Raw genomic sequence first — 23,211 nt, 5'->3', positions numbered from 1 at the left:
GAGGAGAATAAAAGATTAAATTATTATTAGTAATAGTATTTTTGTTCTGGGAACAGATAATACCTTAGGAGGTTTACAAATATAAGGGAAGAAGTCTATGAAAAATATTTTTGAAAATATAGAACAAAAAGAGGAAAGAAATCGTGTCCCAAATGGAAAGGGATGGGATCAAATGCACAACTAAAGTTTGGGCAGCGGTAGTCACTCAATAAATATCTATTGAGGGAATGAAAAGATGAGGGCTATGTTTTTGAAGAATTAAAAGTGGAGGAAATAAAGGTAAACATGCTTGAGGGCTGTCTAGTTAGATGGCCTTGATCTCTACTGGCAACTAGAAGGCAAGGCTACCTAAGGGAGGAATAAGACAAGTTTGGAGGAATGCAAAAGCTTTAAGACACTAATAAAAGAAAACCGAATAAAAATAAACCTTGATGTAGTTTTACCAACAGCCTATCTGAGGCCACCCTAAATTGTAAAACTGCAACCAGGTTTAAAAACATGTCAGTAATCAAAAGATGTAATTGAGAGACAAGGAAAAAAGAGGAATTTGTTTTTGTAATATTATAAGATTGTATTATATAGAGAAATTATTGCATTGATTACTTCCCAATTTAGTTGTAAATGTTTAAGTACAAATGCAGATTGATTGTGAATGGTAATTATTAACATCAATAAACACAAAAAGGAAATCCAACTTTACATTCTAAGAATCATCTTTTTGCATTTTTAAAATTTTATGTTTTGTGCATGCCAACCCACAAGAAAAATAAAAAATAATTTTGGAATGATGGCAGATTAGAATTGTGTCATTTAAATACAGTACCGTAAAATGATATACAAAGTGAAAAATCTAAGGCCCTTTTGGAAACGATATCTCACCTTCTGACTTCACGTAACATCAGGCTTAACACATTTAAAAAATCCATCTCTGGGCACACTAGAATTCAGTTGGTAACATTTACACACATGTCATCCAGGAAAGGTGACTCCTTCATAAATAAATCCTTATTAATACCTGACACTAATGGCAATGACAGGAAACAGTTTAGTTATAAGCATATCAGTGTGATTAAAAAAATAAAAAGAAGGCAATGATAAACACAACATATGGGGCAAAGGACAGTCTTGAGAGGAGGTGAGGAGTTGGAATAGATGAAGAGATAGAGGCCAGAGCATGCTATGGGTAATATTCTGGTTCTGGCGTGGGTGGCGAGTTTATGGGAAAATAAGAAGACCATTAACCAATTCATTTCTAAGTACCTGAAGGACAATAATAAATGCATATATAAATAAATTATGCATGTGCATGTATATGTCTATATATAAAGAAAGAGAGAGAATAGTTTCTCAACTTAGAGTTAGTATGATGGGACATCATCATACACAGTGCTTCTTAACCTTTTCTATGAAAGTCTTTTCAATATCACATGAGAGTGAACTGCTGAAATCAGAGATCATAGCCTGAAGTACTGAGGGAAACAGTAAAGTCCTAAGTTTTACATAAAAAATTCATGTGGCAAATATTCATAGCAATATTGCTCATAATAACAAAAAGTGATAAACACCCAAATATTCATCAACTGACAAATGGGTAAACATAATGTGGTCTATACATACAATGGAATATTACTCAACTCTAAAAATGAGTGATGCATTAATACATGCTTCTACATGGATGACCCTGAAAACATTACACTAGGTAAAAGAAGCCAGACACAGGGCCATATATTGTATGATTCAATTTATTTAAAATATCCAGAAAAGGCCAGTCCACAGAGACAGAAAATAGATTAATGGTTGCCTAGAGTAAGGGGGCTTAGGCAAAGATGAGGAGTGAATGCTAATGACTACTAGGTTTCTTTGAGGGGGAGCAAAAACGTTTTTGATGATCGTGATGATGACTGCACAACCCTGTGAATATACATTAAAAATCAGAATGTTGTATATGTTAAATGACCTAATTCTATAGTTATACCTCTTTAAAGCTGTTAAACATTAAAAAATGCATTCATATGAATTTCTTATTCTGTTGTCTAATATAACTTTGTTTGCTAGAGCTTAAAAATAATGTCTTTTGCCCCGTCATTTTTTTCCTAAGGAAAATTATTTTTCAGGATAATACATTATTTTATGAATTTACATGTGTGGTCAGAGGATATCTCCCCATAGGCTCAGGTGAATTTATGTCCCAGTTTGCCTGGGACATTCTTGTTTAATGCTTGTAGTCCTAGAATCATAATAAATATCATCCCCTTTCACTCTCCAAGGTGTCCTGGTTTGTATGATAAGTTGTATGGTCACCTACTACAGTCGCTAATTCCCTTGTTCCCTTCATCCTGGCAGAGGATGTCTTTATGTAACCAGCAAATACTACTTTTGATATAGAATTTAATTTAAACATGCCAAATCAAGAATTTCACTTTTCAAGTGATAATTGATTTGAACAACCTTGCCTCCTGGGGTCTAAAAACACTGAAATACTTCTATGCCATTATGGTGAATATATACATATATTTGTTTACCTTATTGCTTTCTAATTCTTAGACATTTGCTATTAATACCATAGAGTGGTAGATATGGAATATCTTGATTAACTAGAAAGCTGATTATTTAAAATATATTCTTCAAGGTTAGAAAATACTTATTACAGAGAGATGAATATAATAAGAACAAAATCTCAAACACGTATTTCCATGACAGCTTGAAAAAAAATGTAGTGAACCTTTTTTCATATCTATTATATCCATCAGTTTGCTAAGCCAGAAAGAACTTTCAAGCCCTACTGTGCTACTATAGGTTTATTAATAATAAAACTGACATCAGAAAAATGACTGTCTAATAATTGCATATTAATAAGTGTTTTTACTAAATGGAAATTTAAATATTGAATAATGGCTTGTTATAATAAACATACAAAACCCATAAAGCTAGGATACTATACAATATTATATGTAATATTATTTATTCTATTAATAATATATGCAAACAAAATGCAATATTTGGTATTGTAACTAGGTTTTTATTAACTTCTCATTTTTGTAATTTTTTTGTAAGTTTAAAAAACACTAGTAATATATTAAAACAAACTCTAAAGAAACTCTCTTGAGATTCTCTTATTCAATTTTTGGTTTTGCTTATATGACTATACTTTCTATTTTTATTCTAAGATATGCTCCCTGTTAAAAAAATTTTTTCAATCCATTGTGGATTTTTTTAAGTTTCTTAAAATACTTCATCCTCTGTCCATATTTTGTACTAAGTTTACATTTTAACTTGTTTTGCAAGTAATAATTAAACAAGTATTCAAATAAAAACAGCATACCAGCATTTAATCTTCAAATTTATTTATAAGATCTGAAAATATTAATATAGTATATTAATTACTTCTCCTCCCTTCACTCCCTAGAAAACTGGAGATAAATAGCAGCACTTTCCCCAACAGTTGTAGAGACAGTCTTCAAAAATAAGGGTCCATTATAAGTGATAAACATAAAAAGATTAAAATCATTAATAGTGATGGGGGGAGAAGATGACTCTTGAAAACCTTTTACCTCAACTATTTTAGCAGTTTATCTGCAACGTCCCAAAGGTAATGATGTAAAGAGTTTACTAAAGCTAAGCATAGCCCCTAGGCAGAGTGTCTCAACACAGGAACCTGCCATATAGGTTAATGGACCTGAGTCTGCTCCCACAAAGGATAGGGGTTCTCATAATATTATATTTCTATTATAATTTTAAAATATAATGTAAATATCATTAGTACAGAGACACGGTAAACACCTAAATTTAATGAAAAAACAAACCTGGAAGTAGTTTCTCTTTACATCATCTGATTTACTCATTCCCTCTTTCACTGATTCATGTGTTCATTCACAGCCCATTTACTGACCACCTCCCAGGTACCTCCTCACACATGTAAAAATCTCAGGTGAAAATAACACAACTGAGAGTTTCTTCTGTTATATTCCAAAATGCTTACGGAGATAGAGTACACATAAAAAGGAAAGTCAGACAGGATCAGCTATTACGTTTGTCTGCCTCAAAACTCTATCTGACCTCAGGAGCCATCCAAAACGGTGTTCCTACGGATGTGTTCCGACGGTGCCGGGTACTGGTAAGCTGTGCAGACACACCTAGAGGAAGAGACAAGATGTACTTTTTCCATTAATTACTCATATAAAGAGATTTCAATTGCTACAGTCTTTTTTGCAAACTAATATTAAAATTCTATTTCCTCAAAGCTGCCACTGGCCCTAACGTCACGTTAAAGGATCCTAAATCAGGATTTCTGCAGAGCCAAAAAGCAGAATGGTCCTCCTATTTTCTCTTTCTCAACTCCAAATCCTGCTCCTTCCTAAAGCCCCATTTCAAGTCTTAATTCCCCCATGCTGGCTTTTAATCTGCTCCAATTATACTGATCCCTATTTCTTTCTATCTTCTACATTGTAAACAATTTTACATATTTTGGCATGTAACTGTTATTTGAACGGCATGCTTCCTCCCTGCCCTCTTCCTGTCCCTGCCCACTGACAAATTCCAGCAAGTTTGAGAATGTCCTATATGGTGTTATGCACATAGTAGGTCACTTGTGAATCTTCATAAAATTATTTTCCATCTACTAACCCTGGACAAATCACACCTTATCTGACTGGAAGTTTCAAATTAACTATATCTATTTAAACTAACATTATTAACAGAACGAGTTCTCTTCCTTTAGAGAGATTACAGACTGAAGGGCTACAATAAAGAGGTATAATCAAATATTTCATTCATGTCATTCCATTAATTCCACCTTGTTAGATACCCTCCTCACTGACCTTCAAGAGAATTAGGAGTACAGTTTCTTTTCTCGATTTTCACACTCCTGCTCCTCTGGTTATCTGACTGTACAGAGCTCCTACCCTTCACCTTGCTGTGGACTTGATGGGTTAAACCCAAATCATGGGCTTTCTCTACCTGATTTCCCTGCTTTGGAAAGTGCCTCCCCAAAGTCATATTCATTTTAGGCTTTGGTTGCTTATCTTATAAGCCAAATAGAGGAGAGGTACTAATGAAGATTTAAAATGGAGATATATTTTATTTCTCCAAGATGGCATTTGACTTTTACCATGAAATTCAAAGGCCATATGCAAGCAAATGGGTGTTTCAGTGTTGGAAATATACTTGGGCAGAAGAGTGAGGAGTGTAACATCAGAAACAGGACACATGCCCAACTATGAACAAGTGACAGAGGAAGAAATTTACTAAATTTCATGTTTTTTGACTGCTATGCAATGCCTGTTAAACTTCAAGATCACTTAACTAACACAATCAACTAGCTTCATAGCTAGAAGATAACTTAATGGTCATAAATTCTAACTTGCTCATTTTCAGGTTAGTAAACTTAAGCTGGAAAGAAAAGTCACTCTCCTGAGGACAAATGACATTTTTACTTAGTGTAAATTCCCACAAGAAAAATAGCTAAGACAGAAAAATGCAAAATTCTATTAAAATGATTGACATAAATTGCATTTAAAGGCAACAGGGATCCAAAGTATAGGTTAAGGAGCCCAAGGAAGTAAAGAAGATTAGGAAAATCATCTTGTCTAGAGAGTAACTAAAGGAATAAGTCACCAAGATAAACAGTTACATAATCAACTCAAGAGAGAAGCTGCTGATGTGTGGAAAATTCCAGGCAGAGTGCTGGGATAATGAGAAGATACGGAAAGGAAAAAGAGGTCAAAAAGGACAAAGGCTGAACAGAAAACAGGCTAATAGAAAGAGCAATAATCTATTAAAAGTCAAAGCCACAGGAACATTATAGAGGTTAGGGTTTATGTTAATGCTTCTTCAGTCTTTTGCTTTGCTAGGGAATTTTCAGGCTATTTTAGTTCTGTCCAACAAGGCTTCCTGGGCTATTCCATGGCTATACAGCAACTCCATTCCCTATTGCATAAATGCTATTTCTAGGGAGAGAAACATGCAGGCTTTATTCTTGTAGTTAAGAAAACTCTTAGGGTCTTAGAAAGACAGCAGAAACATCAAATACGTGTTTTCCATCGTGGCTCAAATAGACCAGACAACTTCTGGGAATTCAATTTGCTATAACCTTTGACATCTCGATAGAGCAGGGAGAAAAGCATATGTTTTTGTCATTGTTAATAACAAAATACTGTAGGAATGAGAACTGAAACTATAAAAATACAGAATTTTGTTAACATAAAGGGGTCATAAATTGTATTATACCATCTAATATTATTCTTTTGTTGATGAGGTTAAGACACTGTGATAGTTAATTTTATGTGTCAACTTGGGAGGGCCATGGCTATTTTAGGTCATCCAACAATGCTTCCTAGACTGTTCCATGGCTGTACGGCAACCCCATTTCCTATTGCATAAGTCAAACGGTATTTGGTAAGACTATATTCTGGATATTTCTGTGAAGGTGTTTTTGAAATCAGATTAATATTTTGAAATCAGATTAATATTTAAATTGGTGGATTTTTTAAAGTTAAATAAGGCTTTTATATTGATGTGTAGTAACAAGCAAAAGTTTTGCGCTCCCATTTCTGTAAGTTATATGAAGTTTAAAACCCAGTTCTACAGTTGACATTTTTAAAAGGCCTAAGACTTCCACATTGGTTAGACAACTCTCGGTTTAAAATAGCTTTTATTTTTTATTTTCTTTTTATTTCAATAACTTTTGATGTACAAGTGTTTATTTGATACATGAATGAATTATATAGTGGTAAATTCTGAGATTTTAGTGCACCCATTACCCGAGTAGTGTACGTTGTACCTAAGGTGCAGTTTTCTTATCCCTAGCCCCGCTCCTGCTCACTCTCTTCTGAGTCTCTAAAGTCTATTATATCACTCTGTATGCTTTTGCATACTCATAGCTTAGCTCCCACTTATAAGTGAGAATATTTGGTTTTTGGTTCTCCACTCCTGTGGTACTTCACTTAGCATAATGGCCTCCAGCTCTATCCAAGTTGTTGCAAAAGACGTTATTTTATTCCTTTTAACGGCTGAGTAGTATTCCATGGTGCATACATGGAACATTTTCTTTATACATTCATTAGCTGATGGGCATTTAGGTTGGTACCACATCTTTGAAATTGTGAATTATGCTGCTATAAACAAACAAGTACAAGTGTCTTTTTCATCTAATGACTTCTTCTCCTTTGGGTAGATATCCAGTAGTGGGATTGCTGGATCAAATGGTAGATCTACTTTTATTAATAGCTCTTTAAGGAATCTCCATACTATTTTTAATAGAAGTTGTACTAATTTACACTTTCACCAGCAGTGTATAAGTATTCCCTTTTCCCCATATCCCTGCCAACATCTATTGTATTCAGACTTTTTAGTAATGGCCATTCTTGCAGGATTATGGTGGTATATCTCATTGTGGTTTTAATTTGCATTTCCCTGATGATTAATGATGTTGAACAGTTTTTCATATGTTTGTTGGTCTTCATATATTTTCTTTTGAGAAATGTCTATTCATGTCCTTTGCCCACTTTTTAATGGACTTATTTTATTTTTCTTGGTGATTTGAGCTCCTCGTAGATTCAGGATATTAATCCTTTGTTGGATGCATAGATTGCAAATATTATCTCCCATTCTTTGGTTTGTCTGTTTATTCTGCTGATTATTTATTCTGCTGTGCAGAAGAATTTTAGTTAATTAGATCCCATTTATTTATTTTTGTTGTTGTTGCATTTGCTTTTGGGGTCTTAGTCATGAATTCTTTGCCTAGGCCGATGTCTAGAAAAGTTTTTCCAATGTTGTCTCCTAGAATTTTTAATAGGTTCAGGTATTATATTTAAGTCTTTGATCCATCATGAGTTGCTTTTTGTATAAGGTGAGAGATAGAGTTCTGGTTTTATTCTTCTACGTGTGGCTCACCAGTTTTGCCAGCACCATTTATTAAATAGGGTATCTATTTCCCAATTTATGTTTTTGTATGCTTTGTCAAAGATCAGTTGGCTGTATGTATTTGGCTTTGTTTCTGAGTTCTCTATTCTGTTCCATTGGTCTATGTGCATACTTTCATATCTCTACCATGCTGTTTTGGTAATTACAACCTTGTAGTATAATTTGAAGCCCAGTAATGTGATGCATCCTGATTTGTTTTTTTGTTTTTGTTCAGTTTTTTTGGTATTGTTTTGTTTTTTGCTTAGGATTGCTTTGGCTATTTGGGCTCTTTTGGGTTCCATATTAATTTTAGAATCATTTTTTCTAATTCTGTGAAAAATAATATTGGTATTTTGATGGGAATAGCACTGAATCTGTAGATTGTTTCAGGCAGTATGGTCCTTCTGACAATATTGATTCTTCCAATCCATGAGCGTGAGATGCATTTCCATTTGTTTGTGTCACCTATGATTTCTTTTGGCAGTGTTTTGTAGTTCTCCTTGTAGAGATCTTTCACCTGTTTAGTTAAGTATATTCCTGAGTATTTTTATTTTGTTTGCAGCTATTGTAAACGGACTGAGTCCTCAATTTGATTCTCAGCTTGGTCATTTTGGTGTAGCAGGGCTACTGATTTGTGTACATTGACTTTGTAACCTAAGACGACTGAATTAATTTATCAAATCTAAGTTTTTTGGAGGAGTCTTTAGGATTTTCTAGGTATACAATCATATTATCTACAAACAGCCAAGTTGGACTTCCTCTTTTCCCATTTGGATGCCCTTTATTTCTTTCTCTTGCTTAATTGCTCTGCACTTCCAGAACTATGTTGAATAGGGATAGTGAAAGTGGGCATACTTGTCTTGTTCCTGTTCAGGGGGAAAGGTTTCAACTTTTCCCCATTCAGTATGATGGTGGCTGTGTGTTTGTCATAGATGGCTTTTATTATTTTGAGATAGGTGCCTTACACGCCTAGTTTGTTGAGAGTTTTTATCATAAAGGGATGATGGATTTTGTTAAATACTTTTTCTGCATCTATTGAGATGATCATATGGTTCTGGGTTTTAATTCTGTTTATGTGATTCATTACAGTTATTGACTTGTATATGTTAAACTATCCCTGCATCCCTGGGATGAAAACCACTTGCTTATGATGAATTACCTTCTTGATGTGCTGCTGGATTCAGTTAGCTAGTATTTGGTTGAGGATTTTTGCATCAATGTTCATTAGGGAAATTGGTCTGTAGTTGTGTCCTTTCCAGCTTTTGGTATCAGGGTGATACTAGCTTCATAGAATGATTTAGGGAGGATTCCTTCTTTCTCAGTCTTTTGGAATAGTTTCAGTGGGATTTGTATCAATTCTTCTTTGAATGTCTGATAGAATTCAGTGAATATGTCTGGTCCTGGACTTTTTTTATTGACGGTTTTAAAATTACTAGTTCAATCTTGCTGTTTGTTACTGGTTTGTTTAAGGTTTCCATTTCTTCCTGATTTAATCTAGGTGGGTTGTATGCTTATAGGAATGTGTCCATTTCCTCTACGTTTTCTAGTTTGTCAAAATGGTTTTTATTTAAATAATGTAAACTAAGTATATAAATCATCATCTTTTCTTTTCTTTTTTAAAAAATTTTTTTAGACGTGGTCTCACTTCCATCGCCCAGGCTAGACTGCAGTGGTGCAATCACAGCTCACTGTATCCTCGATTTCCTGAGTTCAGGTTATTCTTCCATCTCAGGCTCCCGAGTAATTGGTGCTACAGGCGCACACTACCACACCCAGCTGACTTTTATTTTGTATTTTTAGTAGAGACAGGGTTTCATCATGTTGCCCAGGCTGTTCTTGAACTCCTTGGCTCAAGCGATTCACACACCTCTGCCTCCCAAAGTGCTGGCATTACAAGTGTGAGCCACTACCCTGGGCCAGAAATAATCATCTTTAATATGAAAATAGACCCTTGGGCCAGGGAGGCAGAGGTTACAGTGAGCCGAAAGACTGCATCACTGTACTCTGACCTGGGTGACAGAGTGAGATGCTATCTCAAGAACAAAAACAAAAATAATCCACAAAGTAAACAGAATGCTATAGTTGACAATCTTATTTAATTAAATAGTATTTAACAAATATATGCAAAACTCTTCAGTTAGTATATTTCAAAACCGTTGTAAATCTCTAGCAAATGGAATATTAAAGTGTGCCCTTCAGCAAGTCATTTTCCTTCTGTAGGCTCTTGTTTTCTCATTGTTTAATTTAGGGGACTGGAATAAATAAACGATTCTTTATTACTTTTGGATTAAAAACTACTTAGGGAATCTTGGCGGGGTGCGGTGGCTCATGCCTGTAATCCCAGTACTTTGGGACGCCAAGGCAGGCGGATTGCGAGGTCAGGAGTTCAAGACCAGCCTGGCCAATATGGTGAAACTCTGTCTCTACTAAAAATACCAAAATTAGCTGGGCTTGGTGGCACGTGCCTGTAGTCGCAGCTATTTGGGAGGCCGAGGCAGAAGAATCACTTGAACCTGGGAGGCAGAGGTTGCAGTGAGCCAAAATCACACCATTGCACTCCAGCCTGGGCAACAGAGCAACACTCCATCAAAACAAACAAACAAACAAACAAACAAACAAACAAACAAAAAACCTACTTAGTCATCTCATGGATGCTATATACTTTCACATCAAGAAATTCATATTCAGACATTTTGCATATAACAAGGATAAAAAAATCTTTTGATGTTCCTGTACTTAATATACCAAATGATATTTAAGCATCTTTCCAGCTTTAACATTCAATGAGTCTCTACAGCAACTCAAGGTAACTGGCTCACTCCAATCACCTTTCCAAACAACAGTCATGTGATTTCTCTTCGAAGTCCATCCTCTCTCCAGTCTTCCTGGCTCTAGATCTTTTCCTTTCTTTAAGACTTAGTTTGTATCTTATAATAAAGATAATTAAATGGCTTTCTTTAAAGATCTCAACATCACACTGTTTGCTGCATTCTTCTTGGCTTTGGACATATGAACTATGCACCCAGCTCTGTCTGCATGATTCAATCCTGGATGACTATGTACATATGTACATATGTCCAGTACTGGATCTTAGCTGTAGAGAGTATACAGCATACTTCTCATTCATGGTACACTATCATCACTGATACCTTGTCTTATTTTTCTGTTTCCTTTTTGCCCCATTTACCTCCTCCATTGTCCTCTCTCCTGCCCACCAAAATTTCTATTAACTTAAAGTTCTTCAGAGATTAAAATTTTAGAGCTGCAGACTAAGATATTTTAGGTCTAGTTCCAAACACTTGTTTTACAATGAGAAGAACTGAGAAGCAAAGAAGTCATTCTTAAAATATAAGTAAGGTCCTCTTGGTTCACCTTAAGTTATCACATCATAGAGAAGCACACTTGGTAGCTCTTACTAAAATGTCCACAGCTGTGTTGAGGTCAAACAAGGGAGGCTGAGGCTTCTGTTTTTGAGTGAACTTGATAGCAACATAAAAACTCCAGAGGTTGCTCTACATACCCGCACTTGAGGAGTAGGGAGAAGAGACTGTTTCTCCAGTGAAAGAGTAGGAGGAAGCAAGCAGTCTCCGCTCTTGCCTTTCACTTACCTGTCCCAGTTCCAGTCCCTTGGGCCTGCTCTCTCATTTGTGAGACTGCCTTTTGTATTTGGCCTTTTTTTTGGGGAGCTAGTTGGGGCGTCTAGTCCTTACAACTAAAAGATAGTTGACTAAAACATACACTAGTATCTACAATGTTAAACAGTTTAATTCAACTTTGAAAAATGGTCAGTTTTAGAACTCTTGAGCCCACAGGTTCTGCTTGAATCATAAAGCTCTAAAATAGAGTCCACTTATTCATGATTCAACTTTATATAATAATTATAAAGACCTTGCCTTTCAAATAAGGTAAAAGTCACCTCCTCGAAGTACAAAAACATATTCTGGATGAGTAATATATTAATGTGTTATATAGGTATGAGCATTCAAAAACTCTGCCAATAAACCATAATGGAAATAATGTGTTCACTATGTGTTCACTTATTAAAAAAAAAAAAAAAAAAAAAAAAAACTCTGCCAACTTTTAAAATGGTTTTCCTTCTAGTTTTTTTTTTCAGTGTATCATTTCACTCTATAAAGCACTAGCTCTTAAATTTTCAAGATTCATAACATTCAACTAATATGTATTACATATATATGTTATATATATACACACATACACATAATTTCAACCTTAGAGAAAAGTTGGCAAGAAAACTATGAAGTACTTTCTTTCCTGAAACACCTGAGAGTAAGGTGGGCTACATAATGCCCCTTCACTCCTATATATTTGTTTGTAATTGCCACAAACAAGGATATTCCCGTACACAACCTTCAAAATCAGGAATTTTAACGCTGATACACTTCTATCATCTATTCTACAGAGCCCATTCAGATTTTATCAACTGTCCTAAACATGTCCTTTATAACAAAATGATCTAATCCAGGATTATGTGTTACTTTTAGTTGTCAAGTTTCTAATCTCCTTCAGTCTGGAGGAGTTCTTCAATCTTTTCTTGAATTTCATGAACTTAACATTTTTTTTTTTTTTTTAAAGATTTCAGGCCAGTTGTTCTACAGACTGTTCCTGAATTTGGGTTTGTTGTATCTTCCCTCATGATTTTATTTTTGACAGGCACATCACAGAAGTGATGCTGAGGTCTTCTCATTGCATCCTCTCAGGTGCTGTGTGGTTTGCATTCATCTCATTACTAGTTATGTTTGCTGTGAGCACTTGATTAATGGTTGTGTCTGCCAGTCTTCTCCCCTGTAATCTTTCCCTCTTTCTTTTGTAATTAATTAGTATTTTGTGGAGAGATATTTTGAAACAATTAAGCTACCCTATTTCTAATCAAAACTTAACCCACTAGTTTTAGCAGCCATTGAAATTTTTGGATGAATTAATTATTACATAGACAGTTACCAAATGATTAATTTTAAAATTACACAATTTCTTCTATCTTTACTCATCAGCATTCTTCTGCAAGGAAAAGCTTTTGCTTCTCCCCATTCATTTAATTATGTATGTATTTATGGCAGTATGGATTAATGGAATTTTTATTGCATTCAGTGAATTACCATCATTACCAGCAATATTAGTATTTTGGTGCTCAAATTGTCCCAGATCTAGAGAGTAAGAATAGATTCAAGTTGGCTTCTGTGTGCCTCTGATACGTCTCCATCATTATTTGAGTATTTCCTTATTTGGAGGGCACAGTAAGTTCCAGGGTCATCTCACAGAGCCCTAAAATCAGCCTTTCTCCAAGAATCCTTGATTCCTTTTAGTTGAGAATTACATTTAAAAACCAAAAGCTAGGTGCTAGATGTGCTCTCTTAATGCACCCTCTTAGCAGAATTAGCTAGGTAATATGTACACACACACACACACATACACACACGCATTCACATTACGATTATTTTTGTATCTGTTTATATATATTAAAACAGTAAGTTCACATTGATACCTCCAATTCCAATCCAACACCACCATAATTCTTTTCTCTAACAGTAAGAAACCTGCCTCCTGTTGTCCTCAGTATATCTCCCGATGGTATCAGGCCTCCTTTAGGCAACCAGTCTTTTCACCCTGACCCCTATGCAGATGCTTTTTTCATCTACAGGAAGTTCTTCCCCATACAGGGTCATCCCCATCACCCTACATGGATGCACTTCTCATCCCACTTGAGGACCCAACACTCCCTGCCAGCAGACACCTTCCTCACCCCTCTCAGGCTCCAAACTGCCTCCTGAGCTGCACCTGGACTCCCACGCTTGCTTCTCCCACCTAATGGCTTTTGTTCCAAATTATTCAGAAAGAAAGGAAGGATTGAAGGGCACTTCATAGTTTTTAAGTTCGGTTGTACTGCCTCACTTGGTGCTAAAAAGTGGGTTATTAATAAACAAATCACAACTTCTCTTTGACCTACATTATGCATTGGGGATTTGGTCTAAAATTGGGCATGTGGGTAATAAGAGATTTAAAACCATAAACTATTCTGTCATAAGAATGAGGTCTAAATAAATCACAAAAAGTACATTCTGTACTTTTGTATTGAAATGTTAAGTATCCTATTAGAAATGAAGTTCCCCAGAGAGAAATCCGCAGAAATGAGAACTGAGGGCTGTCCTTTAAATTTAGTCTCTTTCATTTTCTATTCAAGATAAAGATTGTTTTTTTCAGACATTAGTTCACTTGCCTGAAGGGATGCATCCCTGGGAAGTCATATTATTTATTGATTGATCATATACCAGTGATGGCTAATACATTTCATTAATAATATTTATAACCTCACTTGTCATTTTGCTCTCTGAGGTGTCTGGTGATGTTTTGTAAAAGAATACCCCACTTAACAAAAACTAAAAGGTTTTCTTAAAGGCCGTATTCATAACGAGCATTAGCAAACTGAATCTTACTTTTAGTGTAATGAGGTAGCTTCATATTTAAGGTAATACTGAATTTATTCTAGCAGGGGGTTATTGTTTTCTTTTCGGGAAACATAGAGGCACCTCTTTTGGAAACTCAGATTTTCATTATTTAGCAACTATTTATTAAACACCTACTATGTGTACAGCACTGAGCTATAGGCTAAGTAGGAATATTATCTCATAATAACGGTAACAGTTCAGATTTTCTGAATGACAAAGTATCAGTAATTATACTAAGTAGTTTGTCTCTGGCATCCCATTTACTCTTCACAGCAACCAGTCCTAGGAGGTAGAGACTTTTTCACACTTGTAGATGTGCAGGTTGATGCCCTTGCAGATTCTGTGTGACTTTCTCATTGTCACACAATTATATGGCAAGTCTTCCCTCTCCTTCATTCATTCATTTATTAAGTACTTTCAAAATGTTAGCACTGTACTTGGTTCTAGGGACAAAGTGACAAAGTCATAGACCAGACAGAGAAATCTATAGCTTAGCAGAGAAAGCACTCAAATAAAATATGATTACAATAAAGTCTGACAACTGGTTAGCTAAATGAAGTGCAGGGTGTTGGAGAAAACTCGGCCAAGCAGAAGTTAGTTAGGTGCTGTTAGATATGAGTTCTAAATTTCTTTTCAAAGAGTCAATATGTCAGTATGTTCAATTCCTTGCCTTCTACTTTTACACTTAACTTCTTCATAAAGCAATCTTTTTCGATTACCTGCTCCACCCTGACTCATTCAGATTATCTACTCCACCCTGACTCATTCCCATTACCTGCTCCACCCTGACTCATTCCGATTGCCTGCTCCATCCTGACTCATTCCGATTACCCACTCCACCCTGACTTACTCCCATTACCTGTTCCACCCTGACTCATTCCGATTACCTGCTCCACCCTGACTCATTCGGATTACCTGCTCCACCCTGACTCATTCCGATTACCTACTCCACCCTGACTCATTCCCATTACCTGCTCTGTCATAACCATTTTTCCCGCCAAACCACTCAGCCTGTCACTCTCTTTAAGTTAGCCAATCAGAATTGGTTTCGTCTGTGTGGTCTAACCCTAGCCAATAGGGGAACGACACAGAAGCAGGGGCCACATGCATCAGGGATAAGAACCCCTTTCCCTCCCTTGTCCAAGTGTGCGCTCACCACTGCTCCATCTGTAAGAGGGCACCCTTCTATAGAAGAACCTTGCCTTGCTGAGAATTAAAAAGAGAATTTTATATTTGAGTGCTATTTCTTTTGTGGCACCAAAACTTTATATATAACAGGGCAGAGGGGAGGGAAGGTTTCTATGCAGGGAAAGCATCATGTTTGTAACTGGTCAAAAAGTTCAAAAGCTACTCTTAGATACACAGAGAAATTGTAATTTCTTCATTTTGCCTATAACTATTATGGCTTTTCCCCAAGCCCATGCCCACTGACTGGAACAAAAATAAAGCTCAGTTAAATTCAATAAATCTCTAAGTCCTTTCAGATAGGGTTCAGTCTGTCTTGGATAAAAGTGTTTGCTCCATTTCTCAGATGGGATCCCTCCTCAGAAAGGATCTCACTCTGTCACCCAGGCTAGAACGCAGTGGTGCAATCACAGCTCACTGCAGCCTCGAACTCCCAGGCCCAAGCAATCCTCCCACCTCAACCTCCTGAATAGCTGGGGTTACAGATGTATGTGACCATGCTTGACTAACTTTTTAAAATAAGCTTCTGTAGAAACAGGGTCTTGCTATATTGCCCAGCGTGGCCTCCAACTCCTAGGCTCAAGTAATCCTCCTGCCTCATCCTTTCAAAGTGCTGGGATTATAGGCATGAACCACCATGCCTGCCCCTCCTCCTTCTTATAAGACCTTGTGTCAGGGAGAAAAGAGAGGGTCCTTGGGCATGGTGGCTCTCTAGTTTCCAGGGCCATATGCTTTTGTCTGCCTAGCCTCTAGGTGCCCTACTGGGCTCCCAGGCTATCCTCTGCCTCCAGGGAGCTTGTGGTCTGTTCCTCATGCAGACAGGGCTTCCTGTGGCTCCTCCTGCAGATTCGCTCAGTTTGCTCCAGTTGGAGCTGAGAATACTCTAGGTCTGCCTGTGACTCCCATTTAGACACAGCAGAGCCGGCCCAGGGGATCTGCTCAGTGCCTCACTGTACATCCCCCTTAACTTCTGAAAAACCCCCTCTAGAAACTCTCCAGCTAGATTATCAACTACTTTCAGGTTTCTGGAAACTAAAGCTAAGGGTTTGGGGGAAGCTAACTTGAGTCTTTCCCCTACTGATCACTCTGCCCCTACAGGTTAGCAATGATGTGGCTCACCCCAGACAGGAATGCGGCAGATTCTGAGTGGCTTCCTCAGGAATGCCAAGTGAGAGCAGTAGAAAGTGTGAGGGTGATGTGGTGGTTTGGTTCTGTGTCCCCACCCAAATGTCATATCAAATTGTAATTTCCAATGTTGGGGGAGGGACCTGGTGGGAGATGATTGGTTCATGGGGCAGACTTCCCCTTGCTGTTGTCGTGATAATGAGTTCTCATGAGATGTGCTTGTTTAAAAGTGTGTAGCCCTTCCCCCTTCACTCTCTCTCTCCTGCCACCATGGTAAGATGTGCCGGCTTTGTCTTTGCCCTCCTGCCATGATTGTAAGTTTCCCGAAGCCTCCCTAGCCATGCCTTGTGCACAGCTTGTGGAACTGTGAGTCAATTAAATCTCTTTTCTTTGTAAGTTACCCAGTCTCAGGTAGTTCGTTATAGCAGTGTGAGAATGGACTAATACAGAAGGTAAGAGCTCCTTCCTGCCCTCGTCATCTTTTTAAAAGCTCATCTCCTACACTCCAGCCTGGGCGACAGAGTGAAACTCTGTTTCAAAAAAAAAGAAAAAAGAAAAAACTCATCTCACTGCCCTGCCTCACCTTGTTTCCTCTTTCCACAACGACCCTAGAATTGGAAAAGGTTTCTCCCTTCTTTCTATCACTTATGAAAAACCCTATGGTGTATCCCTGAAAACTCACTCTCCATATGCTAAAGAGAAGGTAAAGCAATTTAGACAGACTTTCCTCAGGAGATAGGCTTTCCTCAAGAGATAGCCTTGCTATAAATTCCTATTTTTGAATGCTAAAAACTGTTACCTCAGTCATTTTTTTTTTTTTTTTTTTGCAATTTGCATTTCTTCTAGAATAAATGTTAATATTTTCCCGCTGCCAAACAGAGTGATGCTTCAGGCACACTGGGGTGAAGATCATGTTATCAGGCAGGAAAAAAAGAAAAAGCCCATCAATAAATTTCAAAGTACTTTCCAAGTTACAAGTGTAAGAGCTCTGACTGGGAAAGATTATGGCGCATTTAAGGTAGTGAAAGACGCCAACCTGACTAATAGGTAACAGGAAGAGAGGGTACCTAATTAGCACCAAGAGATATAAAGAAGTTATTACTCATTACTTGCTTACTGTGTGCCAGCACGGAGGATCAGAAGGAAAAGCTTTCCCCAAGGGATTGGGATACTGAACAAGGTAGTGGCAGGATCAGATGTGTTTTTTGAAAGGATCCCCCATGTGGAGAAAGGAGTGGAAGGAAGGGAAGGAGATTAAGATGTACTGAGTTCAGTAAAGTATAACTGCAGGAGCCCAGGCAAGAGATGAGGGCTAGAACTAGGGCAGGAACAGTAAAGATGGAATCTGGGGATATCTAACAGAGAGACAAGTTTTGTGACTAAGTTGTGTAAGTGGGAGGTGAAAATAAGGGAAGACTCAAGAATGAGCTTAAGATTTTCGTCTTGTGCAACGAGTAGATGCAGGCGACTTTCTAAGACAAGAAACTCTTTATATGTAGCAGATTTCTAGGGACAGATGAGGTGGTACAGCTCCATTTTGGACATTCTGAGTATGAGGTGCCTGACAGTCATCTAAGATCTTCAGTACCCAATAATGAGCTGATAGTATAATTATGAAGTGATAGATTCAAATAAAATTGATTCTAAAATCCTTTACTCCCAGCTGTAGCTTTCTCTGAAAATTCGATTTAAAAATAAAATGAGGACATTGATTTTCAGTTTGATTCTGCAGGTTGTGGTTTACCACATCGTGTTCTTTCTGCCCTCAAGTTTCAATATAAACTTACACCCCTACCATCCTCAGGTTTTAATTCATACAACAACCTACTAATCGCCATAGACAAACTGAATCCATGTCCTCTTACTGTGGAGAATAGAAATATTATAAGCACTACCTTATATGTAATTAATAATATTTTGGTGTCAGACACCAGGAATGCATTTCATAAGCAACTGGCCCTCTTTTCTAATTATTGCCAAAAATCTATAAATCAAATAATGTAAGACCAAAGCTCTCATTTTGTTAACTACTCCAATTTATGATGTTTTAAAAAGATATATGAAGGCCGGGTGCAGTGGCTCACGCCTGTAATCCCAGCACTTTGGGAGTCCGAGGCGGGTGGACCACGAGGACAGGAGATCGAGACCATCCTGACTAGCACAGTGAAACCCCGTCTCCACTTAGCCGAGCGTAGTGGCAGGCACCTGTAGTCCCAGCTACTTGGTAGGCTGAGGCAGGAGAATGGTGTGAACCCGGGAGGTGGAGCTTTCAGTGAGCTGAGATCGCGCCACTGCACTCCAGCCTGGGTGACAGAGGTGAGACTCCACCTCAAAAAAAAAAAAAAAAAACAACAACACAATCATATAAAAGGTTGCCTTATTTGTTATCTAAGTGTATGTTTTTAATCTAGTTTATTTTGGAGGAAATCATGGGAATTTACATTTCTCAAAGCTTCTGGTTTACCAAATTTTTCTTTAATAGCTAAAAAGTTGTTTATTGATACTTGTTTTAACCATTTTCAATCTATGCTATGCTTACTGTATCGATTTTTTAGAGGAGGGGAATTGTGAGATCCCAAGTTAAATAGCAAGTTCTCCATTTGAGTCTGTCTTACAGTATAGCCAAAATGATTTTCTGGAGAGAATAATGGCCCCTCCTGTGGATCAGTGAAGAATGAGTTGTTGTAATTTCAAGCAGAAGCCCTTATTAGTACACACTAACCCAGACAGATTGTTCAAGGCTCTGAATTCAACCAGAAACAAAGACTAGTTGCACCCCAGTTATTAATCAGGAATTCACAAATTTACTGCTGCTCAGTAGTTTTCAAAAGCACAGGTGAGAAAATCAAAGCACATGCACATGCATGTTTGAGGATATACTATTCATCCATTCCTATCTAGATGCTCTGAAATTCATTCCTGGGCTAAGCCAAATTACTTGGATATTAAAGAAATTTTAAAAATTAACCCATTAACTTGCTGAGCTTTAGTTTCCAAAATGCAAAATGAAAGAAGATTCACTCATTCAACTAACACTCAGTGGACTTCTATACTCAAAGCATTAGGTCTACGAAATAGACTAAGACAGAGTCCCACTTCTCAAAGACCCTGTCTGTCCACCTATATTTCTAAGTATCTTTATCTATAAACACCAAATGTATAATTATAATTCTATATGATACATGCAAACATGGAAGTATACACAGGTTACAAAAGCACAAGGAGGGATACCTTATCCAACTACAGTGCAAAAGGGAAGGAGAATGACTGAAGGATACTGAGACATCTTCAGGATTACTGTCATCCACTCTCACAAGAAAGTTTAGTAAATATGGAAATTTATTTATTTATTATCTCACATAACAAAAGGTCCAGAGATAAGGCAGCCCCCAAAGTTGATTGACTTAGTGGCTCAATTATGTTATCAAACACCCCCATTCTTCCCCCGTCTCAGCTCTGCCTTTCTCAGAGTTGGCTTTCTGCTCAGGACAGAGCATCTTAGTCACAGGTAACTGTAGCAGTTTCCGGCATCACTATGTGATACGCAAGGGTCCTGAGGAAGAAAGAGACCATCTTTTCCTCTTTCTCCTTAGGAGGGAGGAAATACTCCCAGATGATAATGAAAATTTCCCCTCACATCTCAAAATCCTGGATTTGGATATATGGCCATTTGCAAAGCAATCACTAGTAGGAGCCATGAGATTGTCATTATAGGCTTACAGTAATCATGTGAGATGCTGTCTGTTTTAGAGGATCAACTACGCATGTTACTACACTGGTGTTATATGAGCACAAACTAGCTGACTTGAAAGAAGTCACCCTTTATTCTGGGAATCTCTCATTTGCCAAATTATCTCTGCACTTCTTACCTCAATAAGATATTACTGATTTTTCCTCTATTTTCAATACCTAGAAAGGAAGGTCATTTGAAAAAGATCAAATCATTCCATACTAGTTGATCATGCAGTTAAAACTCATGCAGTTTAAACAAAACTTACCAAAATCTACTAGTTTCACTCCACCTTCAGTAGTCAATAGAATGTTATTTCCTTTCACATCTCTGTGGATAGTTTTGTTGTTATGCAAATGTTGAAGTCCCTAGACGATGAGAGATATATAATGACTCTTAACAAAAGCATCAAACAACAAAAATTTTCAGATGATGTACTTGTACAAAATCAATAGGAAACACATAATAAAATTAACATTCAGACACTCAAATGTTTCACACTGAGTTAGTCACATCAAAGAACATAATTTCCAGTTTGAATCATATAAAAATTCACAAAATCAAAGCATGTTCCTTAGTTCTTAGCAAATATCATATCACAAATGTGTGAGTTTCAATGGAAGAAACTATTTCATATACTTGTTTAAGGTAATGGCCAAAAAACCCTATTATTAGTTTTCTATCTTCATCACTATCACAGTCTCAGAAATACACTTAAGAGGTCAGAATTCAGGATCCTGTTGGTACAATGAGAGTAGATTTGTAGTGGAAAAAAAGAATTAGCTATCCTGAACATGTAACATTTTGCACATATTCTTGCATCAATAAATATTAATGTAGTATAACTAGTGACATTTTTCTAAAAATAGGATCTACATTTTTTTTAACTGGAACTGCTTCATAATTAATGCACAAACAATTTAAATTGCCTTACCATTAGTGCTTCATGTAAAATATAGGCAATTAGAGGCTCACTCATTCTTTCACCCCTCTTCAGAAATCCTTTCACAAGGTCAGTCACTGATCCTCCATTGCACAGCTAAACAAGAATATTTTAAGATGGCTATTAAAATACATGTGTGACATTTTATGTTCCTTCTAGAAAAGGTTTTCCAAAACATTTTTAAAAGTGTTCCAATGTTCTGTTTCAAATGATTAATGCCATTATCTTTTTGGTTTCATAAATAAAATGAATATATAAACTTATACTTGTGTAAAATTAATTCCTAGAACACAATTTTCACATGAATTAATTTTTAGAAGATAATTTGGAGACGCACTGAGCTTGATTTTCAAATTCAAGGATAAGAATTATGATTCTACAAATCATTCTCAAATTTTAGGATCTAGGGCTTAAAAACATTATTGATTTCTGATAGTTTAATCAATAGTGCAATAGATTGTCATCTCAAAACACAGTCACATACTATTTTGTATGTACATTAATTTAAAAATTTGAAAAAATTTCAGGATACATTATTATTACAGTAAGTATTACAAATAATATCTTAGAAAATTATCTAGAATATCATGTACCCATACGTACTTTAGTATCCTCCTTCCCCTCCTCACCCCCAAAACAGGGAGAACGCCCATAGAAAAACAAGAGGAAGGAATATGGTAGGGGAGTTTTCCACATCTCAGTTCTCCAAAGTTAGGTAACATTAAATCCCACAGAAAACTTTCTAAAGAGCTGTATGTTTGCAGAACAGAGAAACACTGATATTAGCAGCAAATATTAACAGAAAAGGGAAGATAACTAGATGAATGGCCCTGGAACAAGAGAACGTCCCAGTGAAGCACTGACCCCACAAATCCTTGATCCTCCAATCCCTAATACTTTAGCCTTTGCCTTCAGCCTTGCCAAACGTCCCAGGGCTCCTTTCTGTCTGTGGTTTCCCTGCCCATCACCCTGACGTACTGGGCCTCCTCCTTTCCCACCTGCTTGGGAACTAAAGAAACCATCATTTCGCTGACTCTCTTCTAACCCCAGGCAGAAGGTGAAAGAAAATTGAAAAACTGAATAAATTTTCTCATGCAATTTTTCTAATGTGGTGATTAGGTTTTATTGGAGGCCTGAATGCTTTTGGTACACTGTGGATTAGATAATAATAGTTAAGATGAATTGCATACTTACTTTGTGCCAGGCACATTTCTAATCTGTTTATATGATTATCTCTAAACCTCACCACAGTCTGAAGTAGGTAATATCATCTTCATGTTAAAGATGAAAAAACTGAGGCACATTTATAATTGGTGTTTTTCTTCATTCAAAGAAAACTTCTTTCAGGTTATACAGGAGTATGTGCAGCCTAGCACTCAAGATTTGCATTTTTCTTATGTATCAGGAAGGGTAATACCCTTTTAGCTGCATAAACAAAAGAGTGTTGCTGCCCCGGAAGCAGAATAAAAGGTCATACTGGCTCCACTGTGGCCTAGTGCTACTGGCTCACAAAAGTACTCACAATTGATTGAAAAGAAATTGTATCTTTTAAACTGCAAACTGCTTATTAAAAAAAAAAAAAAAGTCAAAAAACTAAGTTTGGCTGGGTGCAGTGGCTCACATCTGTAATCCAGCCCTTTAGCAGGCCAAGGTGAAAGGATCACTTGAGGCTAGGAGTTAGAGACCAGCCTGGGCAACACAGGAAGACCCCTGTCTCTAAAATAATTTTTTATAAAAATTAGCCAGGCATAGTGGCACATAGCTGAGGTTCAGCTATTTGGTAGGCTGAGGCAGGACTGCACGAGTCTATGAGTTCAAGGCTGCAATGAGCTACTGCATCCATCTAGGTGACAGAGTGAGACACTGTC

The 23,211-nt window shown here is 36.9% G+C and overlaps 1 protein-coding gene across 1 annotated transcript in view; it reads right to left on the bottom strand.

Moving 5' to 3' along the window:
* The window catches only part of MYO3A (myosin IIIA), a 266,360-nt gene that overhangs the window by 186,663 nt on the left and 56,486 nt on the right, over positions 1 to 23,211 (bottom strand). The window contains exons 5-7 of the mRNA XM_050804485.1: positions 21,335 to 21,439; positions 20,669 to 20,768; positions 4,057 to 4,133 (exon numbers count right to left, since the gene is read on the bottom strand). Of these exons, the coding sequence (XP_050660442.1) occupies positions 4,057 to 4,133; positions 20,669 to 20,768; positions 21,335 to 21,439 (282 nt within the window). The remainder of the gene's footprint in view (positions 1 to 4,056; positions 4,134 to 20,668; positions 20,769 to 21,334; positions 21,440 to 23,211) is intronic.

This window comes from Macaca thibetana, chromosome 9 (assembly GCF_024542745.1).
Source record: "Macaca thibetana thibetana isolate TM-01 chromosome 9, ASM2454274v1, whole genome shotgun sequence".
Taxonomy (NCBI): domain Eukaryota; kingdom Metazoa; phylum Chordata; class Mammalia; order Primates; family Cercopithecidae; genus Macaca; species Macaca thibetana.
This window is presented reverse-complemented; position numbering and strand designations above follow the sequence as displayed.